We start from the raw sequence: 12,515 nt of genomic DNA on the forward strand, positions 1-12,515 counted from the left end.
CTGTCTTCTTTTTATTTATTATTTTTACAAGGCAGTTGGGGTTAAATGATTTGCCCAAGATCCTACTAGCTAGTAAGTGTTAAGTGTCTAAGGTTGGACTTGAACTTAAGTCCTCCTGACTCTAGGAGCAGTGCTTTTTCCACAGGGCCATCTAGCTGCCCTGACTTGTGCCTTTTTAAACAGAGAAATCTATATATAGCTAGTTTTTATTCACAACTCAGGCTCATTATTATCAACATCAACTGCCATAGAGATGTCTTCTGCATATAGTTCTGTAATATAATGTACTAATTTAATGTAAATTTAAACTAAATGTATACTCACTATGGTGCATTTTGCAATCTTGCATCTAGTTTGTTTATATATATATACATATATATTTCCTCTTGCTACTGTCAGTATAACTGCTCTTGGCACTCATGCCCCTGTTTTTAGGATTCAAGAGACTTGTAAGAACTGTATTTAAAGTAAGAGTTAGAAGACTCTGAATAAGGGCCTGATGGGGCTCTTTTGGGAGTAAACTACATGAGCTTTAGGTCCTGGATATTATGATGTATTTTTTTTTGCTAAGCAACACTCCCTTTTTAAAATAAAACTAAGAACTTATTGAAAGTTTTTATTGTATTCTAGATCAGGAATGTCAAACTCAAATAGAAAGGGATTCCTGTGGCTACATACTGATACAAATTAACATTATCTATGATGTATTTGTATTTGCTTTGGTAAACATTTCCTAATTACATTGTAATTTGGTTGCAGTTCCAGAAAGTTTTATTTTCCTTAGTTTTCCCAAAAATCTTTTCAAAGAAAAAAATAATTCAAATACATTTTTCATAACTAGAATGTTGACTGACAATCTAAGACTATTTCATAAAAATATGTGATATGTGAAACCAATATTAAGTTGATCCTCAAAATCTTCTCTTTTGAAAATTGAATAACCCCAAGTGTACAAAATTTTCCTGAATGACCTTATTTAAAAGGCTTGCTATCATGTGTAGGATCAAACAGAAAGAGTCTGACATTTCTGTTCTGGATAATTGACGTTGCATTTAAAAGGGACTTTTCCATTGCATTAATCTTGTCCTATTTCATAATATCAAGAATTGCTAACTAGATTATGATTTTTAAATACCATCTCTTCATTAATATTAGATATAGTGTTCAAACACCTTACCAGTGACATCTGTGCAATTGTCATCGGAATCAGACTCCTCGGGATCAAAGACCTGAATGCCTTGAGCCTGGAGTCTCTGAAGTTTGGCCTCCAGTTCTCGCTTGGCTCTTAACAAGTCCTGGATTTCATTTTCCTTAGTTTCCCGAAAAATCTTTTAAAAGAAAAAAATAATTCAAATAGATTTTTCATAACTACAATGTTGACTGACAATCTAAGACTATTTCATAAAAACATTTGATTATGTGAAACCAATATTAAATTGATCCTCAAAATATTTTCTTTTTGAGATTTTTTGAATTTGAGATTTGAGGTACTTGAGATTTTCCTGAATGACTTTATTTAAAAGGCTTGCTATGGGGGCAGCTAGGTGGTACAGTGATAGAGCACCAGCCCTGAAGTCAGAAGGACCTGAGTTCAAATCTGGTCTCAGACAATTAATATTTCCTAGCTATGTGACCCTGGGCAAGTTACTTAACCCCAATTGCCTCAGCAAAAAAAAAAAAAAAAAAAAAAAAAAAAAAGGTTCGCTATCATCTGTAGGATCAAACAGAAAATCCTGCTCATCATTCAATGTCCCTGATAACTTGGCCCTCTTAACCCTTTCCTGTTTTCTTCTATCTTCCTTCTCTCCCATCTTCTGTGATTCAATGATTCTGGATCCCTGGTATTACTCACACATTACTCCTTTGAACTTAGTATTTCCCATGCCTGGAATATTCTTCTTGCTAATTTCTACTTTCTTACTCCCCGAGCTTCCTTCAAGTCTCAACTAAAATCTCATCTTCTATAAGAAGATTTTCCTGATCCTTTTAATGCTTCTGTTACTTATTTCCAATTTGTTCTCTATATAACTCCTATGTACATAGTTGTTGTTATGTTGTCTTCCCCAGGGGAAGTACTTTAAGGGCAGAACTATCTTTTGCCTTTCTTTGTGTCCCCAGAACTTAGCTTGGCACATGTCAGGTCCTTTAAAAATGTTTAAAATTCATCAGTTATCTCCTTGGATTTCTCCATGTTACTTGAGTAAATTTCTAGGTGGTGTAAAAGATTAGACTAAATGATCTCAAAGATCTTTTTCAATTCTGACATTCTTTTAATTCAGAAAAAAACTAAGGATTTTGGTTTCCATAAAAATGGGATAAATGGAGTGTCCTCATCTGCAAAAGTAGAAGTGAACTAGGTTATCTCTAAAGCTCCCTCCATTTCAGACCAGAAAAGATGCTAATAAGTCCTATGAATTTATCACCTGTAGCTATATAAAGGATCAAAGGAACTTATTTACCTTGAATTGTCTTTTAACTTTATCTCTATCTTGTTCAAATGTTGCTGCTCTCTCCATAGCTTGATATTTAGCTTCTAAAGCACTTTCCTTTTCTCGAAGTATCTTCTGATAAGTTTTCTGAAGTGCCTAAAAACCAAACAAAACAAAAAAACCAAACAATGGTCTTATAAATCTCTGACAGGCAGTATCACTGAGCAATTCTGTATTGCTTTATTTATATAACAAAACAAGAATACACAGCTGTTTTAACTATACCTATAACAAGGAAATTCTCCAAACTCAATATGTCTTATCTGAATTGCCCCAAGGAGAAATTGTGACCTTGAAGCAAACTGTTACTTTTTGTTTTAGAGCACTGGGTCAATTCTTTTGTTTTCCATGCCTCATTTGCTCCAACTGTAAATGAGAATAAAAATACCCATTTCATTGGCTGAGTATGAAAAATGTTATCATGAGATTTTCTCAAGATGCTGTATTAGGCAACAATGAGGGTTCTAGCAGCAGAGGGAACTAGTCCATATAAATTCAACTGCTCTCTGACCAGTCAATTAGAGGTATGTTTTATCCAGTTCCTAGCTTACTGTTTTGCATCTTTAACCACCCTTTTGGCTTATTTCTTTATTCTGGACAGGGGTTGTAAGCCAGAATTTGAAAATCCAATAAGTGACCACTAGAAAGTACAGCAAACCAGTGGTAATTAGCATGTCCTTGTAACTTACTGCTAAAAAATAATTGATAAATCCTGGTGAAAACCTGTATGTGTAACACACACACACACACACACACACACACACACACACACACACACACACAGCATACAGAACTATCTGAAGGCTACTTTTTAGTCTGTGGAATAGTCTGTAATATTTACTGAGCTATTCCTCCCGAGGACTGAGTACAACATGAGCAAAAGCATTAAGGATGATGGAGGATGTGTGTTGGGGATGGCAAGTTGCTGTAAAATTATGAAGGAATATAACACACATGAATGAGGGCCTTGTGAAATAACATTTATTTCAAATAGAGCAGTGAAGTTCATCTTTTTTCCCCTTAGCTCAAAGGTACATTTAATTAGGAGAAGAGATTTCAGACAAAATGAAGAGGTAAAATAGTCACTAGGAGTGATAAATATGAAATAAATTTGGGAGAGTAATAAGGTTATCGAGGAAAGAAGTTGGAAGAGTCCATTAAAGGAATATGTCATGAGGTGTTAGTACATCATTGACTGGCAGGCTAAATTCACAGAGGAGTTTAGTAGACTAACCAGAGTTAATGGTAATAAGGGGAAAGACATCATTAAAGGAAAGATGCTATGAGGAGGGAAGGAGTACTTCATAGTGGGCTCAGTCCAGAAAAGAATTTAGCAAAGGTCTTTCTCATAACTACATCTTCTAAAGGGAAAATATAATTTTGGGCATTTCTCAAGGGAGGAGGGAAATAAAGGTGGGAACAAGGATGTATATTGAGATGTTGAGACTGCCTTGAAGATACTACTAAAGGCAGTCTGCGAATGCCTGTGTTCCCATCTTAAATCATTTTTCATTCTTGAAGAGGATCAATGACATCAGAAAGGTGATATCTTGACTTTCAAGTGAACTGGATTTAAGTGAGACAGGGCTGTGCAAATTCATCAGCTTCTCCTCTAGAGTCATCAGGATCCAGGGGCAAGACAAAACTCAAGACCACTGAAGATGGCTCTTGACAGGGTGGTGCCAGATCATGGAAGATTTTGAAGGCTGAGTGAAGGAGCATGAATTTTTTTTAGTATTCTGCTCAGACATAGTTGAAGAATTTTAGGGAATCTTACCCATTCCGCATCCAGCCAGGAATCAAGTGGACAGTAAAAGAAGAAAGAGAAAAAAGGTCTCTGAAATAGTAAAAACAGATATCACAATCTCCAAGGTATATTCGATTTACTTACTGGGAAGTTTCCAGACTCATATTGAAAGTATTTTGTCTTAGGATACACAACAGTCTAAAAGCACTTGTGTTCCAGATGTTCTGTTTATGAAAGCAAGATCCTGTGGAATTGGTTTTACGTAGATGCAAAAGACTCAAATTTTTCAAAGAGTTTTAGTACTCACAGGGGTAAAATTTCAGAAATCCAGAAAGCTGGGTTATCCAGAACTCACTGCCTATGGGTTTTAGATAGCCAAAGTTTTATGGTGCTGCTTGGATCACAGATCTAGAACTGAAAGGGACCTCAGAGGTGAAATATTCCAACCTCATTATTTTACAGTTGAGGAAACATAGTCAAGGACATATAGATATTAAATATCAGAGATGGGATTTAAACATAGGACTTTTGCCTCCAGAGTTATGTCCTTTTCCTATACTATTCCATTATTACCTGTATAACTTTAGATCCATCATTTTACTCACTGGGCCTCAGATGTTCATGTCTCCTCTGTATGTTAGAGTTTATTGGTTAAATTTCTTTCTTAAGAACAAAGCCTTAAACTAAAACCAATCTGCTTCTAATTGGCCACCAATAAGTCTTAGGACAAGCTCCATTTGGTTCTAATTGGGTCAGATTGAATGCTTTAGCCAGAAACACTGAGAACTTTTCCCTCCCAGATTCATTCATTCATTTAGATTTTTTTGGACTAGGTGAAAGAGGAGATTCTTTGCATCAATTGCCATGTAGACTTAATCACTGAATTGATGTGACCCCCGACAAACTGAGAACTTAGCTTTAAAAAGCCAAGGGTTCCCATTGCATCCAGAGCCATCTTCAGTCATCCTGATCTATATCTTGCCACTGGATCCACATAGCTATGGAGGGGAAAGTGAGGTAGCTGACCTCGCACAGCCTCCCTCACTGAACTCCAATTCACATGCACATTATGGCACCGCTTCCCTGATGTAACGGACCTCTTTGAGAATGAAGGGCAAAAACAATCTTTTTTCATCTATAAAATGAAGGTGGGGGTAGCCTAGATGAGACCTTTATAATATATGTGTATATTATATATTGTGTAAGTATATTATATATATCATATATATACATACAGAGGATATTCTAAAAAATTTAAAGCAATTTTAAACTATTAAAGTTTAAAACTGCACTCTAACTTTTGGGACACCCTGTATTTTGTAATTTGTATGTAACATGTTTCTCCTGCAAGCAGGAAAGCTCCCTTGGAGTAGGAACTGTTTCCATTTTGTCTTTGTATCTCCAGCACTTAGCACAATTCATAGAACCTGGGGGATGTGGAGAAGGCATTAAATGCTTGTTGACTGATAGAGGATCTTGATAAAAAATCTTTGTGAGACCAAACACAGCGACACATAAATATGAGTGGGTACATCTACAACAGATAGAGAGACTGGTATTCTCTTTAAACTAAGGTGAGTCTTTTGAACTTTCTTATGAGTAAAAAGCCAGGTGGAATGCTCAGGCAGAAAAATATTAGATTTGGATTCAGACTATTTGGAATTTTGATCCTGGCTCTGTATGACCTTGGAGATGTCACCTCATATTATCTATGACTCAGTTTCCTCATCTGTAAAATAAGAATTGACTTATTATTTCCAAGAAATTTTTTAGCTCTGAATTTACTATAGTGAAGAAAATTAGATATTCCAAGAAGCTGAGAAATGAAAAAAGAATTGGGCATGTGTAGGCTAGACATGAAAGGATTTAGGAGCGACCAGATAGCTACATTCAAGTATTCATGTAGAAGAGAGACTGGGGGGAGGAGATGCAACTAGTTGGCTCAGTGTTTGGTATTGGCTCTGGAGTCAGAAGGACTCAAGTTCCAGCAAAGATCCGACCTCAGATGGATGCTGAAATTGGGATGCTGTACTCTCTTCAGGTTCTTTACCATCTGGAAATGTTGAGAACTAATGGACCATTATTTCAGGTCTCTTGTTGTTTATGACTTAATGGAACACATAAGGCCATTACAGCTTTCCCCAATGTCTTACTCTGATGGTTCATCTGGGCCTGAGATGAACTGAAGGATAGAAGAGTAGACATAGAGGAGGCAACCCCAAAGGCCATCCCAGCAGAATATAACTACTGGTCATTCTTATCTTATTAGTTCTGGTAGAACTAATGGTCTTAGGACCAATTTCATTTACCACCAAGCTAGCCAGCCACAGAGGGATGAATTTTCAGGAAAGATCTAATAGAGGGATCTTCTAACCTTTCCAGTTTGTACTCCTTAGATATCAAAAAAGCCCTCTCTACCTCATTCTATAGGAAATTAAATAAACTATGCAGCTTACCATGAAAATGCACAAAAATAAAATTAAGTCATTTAAAATGGCAATTAGAAGGCGCAGTGATTACAGTGCTGGGCCTGGAGTCAGAAAGTCTCATCTTTCCCAGTTCAAATCTAGTTTCTAACAGTTGCTAGTAGTGTGACTCTGGGCAGATCACTTACTTAACCCTGTTTGTCTCAATTTCCTCATCTGTAAAATGAGCTGGAGAAGGAAATACTCCAGCCTCTTTGCCCCAAAAAACCCTAAAGGGGATCACAAACACAAGTAAACAATTGCAATAAGGCAATATACTTTTGGGGGTTTTCCACACAGGATACTGGGAACCCTACTAGAATAAGTTACAGAGGGGATGGCCGCATCCGGGGACGGCAGGAGAGTGAAAGTCCTTTTAGCTCCGCAGAAAGGGCCTGAATGAGTGATGGCAGCTATCATCAAAAGGGACTTGGAGGATTAGCTGAGGCGGGAGTGAAAACGACCAACTTAGAGGGAATGGAGTGCAGTGGAAAAAAGCACCGAGGGCCTCATTCACAGGACCCGGGCTAAAAATCTTGCTTTTGCCATTAGCACCTGTGTGACCCGGGACAACTTCACCTGCCTGAGCCTCAGTTTCCTTGTCTGGAAAATGACTAGATCGATTCTAGCTTTAGATATAGGATCCTATGTTCCTTTCCGAGACTGTTTCCTCCTCAGTAAAATGAGGGGAGTGGGCTGGGTGGCCTCCTAAGTCCTTTCAAGTTCTAGAGTTACGGTTCTCTCTGGGCCTGTTTCCCCCTCTGGCCTCAGCGGCCCCTGCACTCCTCAGTTTGCCCCCTCGACCCCCGCGGTCCTCTCTGGCCGTCGGTCTCGGGCCCGGCGCGCCCGGTCACCTGAAGCTCGGCCCGCAGCCGCTTGTTCTCCGTGTCCAGCTTGGCCTCCCGGCGGCCCATGGCCAGCAGCTCCTGGTTCTTGCTGACCCGGAAGATCTCATACTCCTTCTTCAGCCGCTCGCACTCGGCCGCCGCGTACTCCAGCTCGGGCACCGACGAGCCCGTGGACTTGAAGCTGGCCCCGAGCAGCCCGCCCGCGCCGCGCGCCCCGCTCCCGGCCCCGGCCGCCGCGCCGGCCCCGGCCCCCGCGGCCCCGGCCCGGCGGAACGAGCCGCGCAGCAGGCGGGCCTTGGGCTTCACTTCCACCGGGATCTCGCACGCTTCGCCTCCGCCGCCCCCGTACGTGTCCTCGATCACCTCCCCGCCAGCGGGGCTAACCAGGGACGAGGCGGTCCCCATGGCGAGCCCCCGGGCCCCCGGCACCACCCCTTACACGCCCCACCTCCTTAGGCTCCCCACCGCCCCCGGAAACGCCCCCACCCCCCTCGGGCTCCCCCCCCCCAGCATCCCATCCCCTCTAACTCCCCACCCATCATGTTCCCCACCCCCTCAGTGCCCCACCCCCTCGGGCTCCCCCCCAGCATCCCATCCCCTCTAACTCCCCACCCATCATGTTCCCTACCCCTCAGCGCCCCACCCCCCTTGGGCTCCCTCCCCTGCCCCCCCAGCATCCCATCCCCTCTAACTCCCCACCCATCATGTTCCCCACCCCCTCAGCGCCCCACCCCCTCGGGCTCCCACCCCGTGTGTTCCCCACCCCTTCCTGCAAACTCCCCACCTCCTACGTTTCCAACCCCCTCCAGATCTCCACCCCAAGGCCGTCTTCGGGGGCGTGGACTGGAGGCTCGGGGACTGGCGCACTGCCCCACTGCCCCACTCCGCTCGGCCGTGCTCCTCTCCTGGGTGTCTTGTCAGTGGCCCTGGGCTCCTCCTTACCTCCCTCCTCCATCTTTCCTCCTCCTGTCTTCTTCCTCTCTCCTCCATCTCTTCTTCCTCCACGTCTCCTCCTTTCTTTCCTCCTCTTCCATCTCTCCTCTTTTCCATTTCTTCTCATTTTTTCTTCCTCCATCTCTCCTCATCCTTACGTCTTCCTCCCTATCTCCTATTCTCTCTTTCCTCTCCTTTCTTTTCATCTTCTTCCACCTGCTCTCTTTCCCTGTTCCTCCCTTCTTTATTCTTCCTCCACATCTTGCTCCATCTATCCTCCTATATATCTCTTTACTATCTCCCTTCTTTGCCTCCTGCTTTCCACTGTTATCTCACTTCTCGCCATTCAGGAGTCACCTCTCAGCACAGGGCTGGCAGACCTGCTGTATCCCAAGCTCAAGAGAGAAAGCTCTTTCTCCTTTTGGCTCCTGCCCAGAGCAGGACTGTAAGGCCCCTTTGCCCAGTCCCGCTAAATTGGGAACAAATAGAAGTGTTCAAAACCTACGGGGCAAGGATTTGGGTGGATTTTTGCCCTCCTCTCAGTATATTAAGTGATATGTATGTCTATATCTGTACATATGTATATATACCTTGTTTCAGATGTCTTAGTGGATTTTAAGCATTAAAGCTTAATTACATGTATACAAACATGTAATGAATACATAGATATTACTGTTCAGTTGTTTCTGATTCTGTGACCCCACATGGGGTATTCTTGACAGAGATACTGGAGTAATCAGCCATTTTTTTCCTCCAGATCATTTTACAGATAAGGAAATTGATCAGGTTGAGTGACTTGCCAAGAGGACACAGCTAGGAAGTCTCTAAGATCAGATTTGAATTTTGGAAGATGTCTTCCTGATTCCAGATCTGGCATTCTATGAACTGCACCATCTCCCTCTCTAAAAGGGATTAGCATTTTTTTAAATGTTAAGATTTTATTTTTTAAGGTAGCTTTTTATTTTCCCTAAATTTATGCAAAGATAATTTTCAACATTCACCTTTGCAAAACCTTGTGATCCAAATTTTTCTCCTTCCTACTCTCTTCTCCCCTTCCCTAGACAATAAGCAATCCAATATAGGTTAAAAGTGCAATTCTTGTAAATATATTTCCATATTCATGATGCTAAGCAAGAAAAATCAGATCAAAAAGAAAAAAAAAAGAGAAAAAAACAAGCTAACAACAACAAAAGGTAAAAATGCTGTGCTTTGATCTATATTCAGTCTTCATAGTTCTCTCCTTGGATACAGACAACTCTTTCCATTCCAAGTCTCTTGGGATTGCCCTGAAATCATCTAATTATTGAAAAGAGCCATGTCCATCACAATTAATCATCCCATAATCTTATTGCTGCTGTGTACAATGTTTTCTTGGTTCTGCTCATTTCACCTAGCATCATTTCATGTAAATCTTTCCAGGTTTTTCTGAAATCAACCTGCTCATCATTTCTTCTAGGACAGTAATATTCCATTACCTTCATGTACCAAAACTTATTCAGCCATTCCCCAAATGATACACGTTTATTCACTTTCCAGTAAGTTGTTACTATTTTATTCAGTTGGCCTGGGAGTATTCATTTAAAGGTTTTCAGTTGGACAATAAGGCAGACAGAGCTTTGCATTAGGAAAATTACTTTGGCAGCAGAGTGAAGGACAGATGGATTGGTAAAACGATGAAGAACTGACAAGTTAGAGATAATGTAGGATAAGTTGTTTAATTTTCCTTCAATTCTGACTTCTCATGACCCCATTTGAGGTTTTTTTTGGTAAGCCCATTCCATGGGCTTCCAATGGGCTTCTCCAGACCATTTGTACAGATGAGAAAACTGAGTCCAACAGGGTTAAGTGACTTGCCCAGGGTCACACAGCTGGTAAGGGTCTGAGGCTACATTTGAACTGAGGAACACAACTCTTCCTGACTTCATATCCAATACCCTTTGCACCAGGGAGCCACCTAGTGGCCCCAGGATAAGGACAAAGATTAGAATTTCCAAATGAGAAAAATCAGGAAGGCTTAGAAGTCAGTTATTATTTATGATTATTTATGAAGGTAAAAAAGCAATAAAAACCTCTTTTGTAGATATATTTGAGGATTTCATAACTAGTGGAGGATTTAATTATGTCCCTCCTCCACTCAAAAGCAGTGGCTTCCCGTTGCTTATTGGAACAAATCCAAACTCGATTCAGCTCTTTGTTAAGTGCAGATCTCTTCTAATCTTTTACTATTCCAGCATCGTCTCTTACTCCCTAACAGTTTTCATTTGTTCTAGCCAATCTGATCTCATTATTTCTTTCCCACAATAAATTTGTTCCCACTTCTGTGATGACTAATGTTATTTTATCTTTCTTGAAATGTAATCTCCCTTCTAACCATCAATCCAAATCCTAATTTTCTTCAAGACTCAGCTCAGAAATCTCTTCTTCCAAGAAACATTTTCTGACTTGCACCATGATGTTATTTCTTTTCCTTGAAATGTAACCACTGGTGATGTACTTACTTCCAAATTTAATGAATGTCCATCCCATCAAACTTGCCTTATTTCATGTTCATTGCTTACATGTTTCCCCAAGACACATAAAATATGATTGTTATCCCTACCCCTTTAACTATTTATATTTCATAGATTCTAGAAATGTATGTTTATTTTTTTCAGTTCTTGAGACTAATTTTTATCTTTCATTTACTAGGGGAGACAGAAGGAAGATATTGGCTATCAAGTTGGATCCTTCAGTTATTTTAAGAGATTCAGAGAACAGTTTTTATTTTCTAACCTTCTGACTGACTAACTCAGTGCCAGTACTTGGAGGCAATCCAAATTAAAATGTAAAATACATTTGCCAAGCTGTGATATAATAAAAACACAGATGCTAAAAGTTGGAAGGAATCTTAGAGGTCAGCCAGTATTTGAACCTGCCCTGTGACATCCTGTCAACTGGTCAACCAGCCTTCATTTGACCTCCATCTCAGGAGAGGAAGGGAAGCCCACTGGTCTGTAATGAGGAGATATCACTTTCTTTCCCTTTTTGTAAACAAGGCAACATTTACTCACTTAATCCTGTAGCACCTCTCAATGCTTTCTCAAAGATCATTAGCATATGAGCAATCACATCTTTAAAGCTTTTTTATACTCTGGGATATCATTTGTCCAGATCAAATAGCTCAAACTCATTCTAGACTAGCTAGGTGTTTTCTTACAATGGATTCACTTATCTTGGATTTCAACTCCTTATGATAATTTTTGTACTATCTTTTTTTTTTTTTGGCAGGATGATTCTCTTAGAAGAAAAACAGGCACTGAGTGATTCTTTCTCTCTGTTATCTGATTCTCTTACATCATTTACCTTGAGCACTAAGCCTTTCTCTCCCTTGTTCTTATTCAAAACATAATCTAAAAAGTTCTTTCAATTAAATATCTTGGTAGGATATATTATATTGTCATTCAAAGATAAGGTATTCTGGATAAAGTTTCATTAGTTATGAGCCACTGCCAGGGAAGCTGAATTGGGTTCCCAAGCAAGGTCATCATGATCAAATGATACCAGATGATAACAGAAAATATTTATTCAGAACTTTAATTTTCCAAAGCACTTTCTCTCCCCGAGACATAGTCACACAGATATATAGATATATGTGTTATGTACATGATACATGTGATAACTTTATATGTATATAAATATACACATGTGTATATGTAGACATGTCTGTGTACATTTGTGTATGTATAACAAAGCAGATCATACTGGAGACCTTGGCAAAGCCAGTAATTCTAAGAGAAGAATGGGACCTTCTTTATTGACACATCACAAAGAAAAGGATCTTGGTAGTATGGAGAAAAGGTTATAGGGTTGGGGCAGGAACATTATGATTAACTATAGTAAGGAAGGAGTCAGCTAGGTGGAGCAGTAGGATAGATCACTAGTTCTGGAATCAAAAGTTCAAATTTGATCTCAGGGACTAGCAGCTATGTGACACTGGACAAGTCATTTAACCCCGATTGCCTCAGGAAAAAAAAGAAAGCAAAAGGCTTGGCAC

The 12,515-nt window shown here is 40.1% G+C and overlaps 1 protein-coding gene across 1 annotated transcript in view; it reads right to left on the reverse strand.

Moving 5' to 3' along the window:
- The window catches only part of NPHP3 (nephrocystin 3), a 46,020-nt gene extending 38,065 nt beyond the window's left edge, over positions 1 to 7,955 (reverse strand). Inside the window, exons 1-3 of the mRNA XM_074271115.1 lie at positions 7,556 to 7,955; positions 2,460 to 2,585; positions 1,178 to 1,328 (exon numbers count right to left, since the gene is read on the reverse strand). Of these exons, the coding sequence (XP_074127216.1) occupies positions 1,178 to 1,328; positions 2,460 to 2,585; positions 7,556 to 7,954 (676 nt within the window). The 5' untranslated portion in view covers position 7,955. The remainder of the gene's footprint in view (positions 1 to 1,177; positions 1,329 to 2,459; positions 2,586 to 7,555) is intronic.
- Between the last annotated feature and the right edge of the window lie 4,560 nt (positions 7,956 to 12,515).

This window comes from Sminthopsis crassicaudata, chromosome 5 (assembly GCF_048593235.1).
Source record: "Sminthopsis crassicaudata isolate SCR6 chromosome 5, ASM4859323v1, whole genome shotgun sequence".
Taxonomy (NCBI): Eukaryota; Metazoa; Chordata; class Mammalia; order Dasyuromorphia; family Dasyuridae; genus Sminthopsis; species Sminthopsis crassicaudata.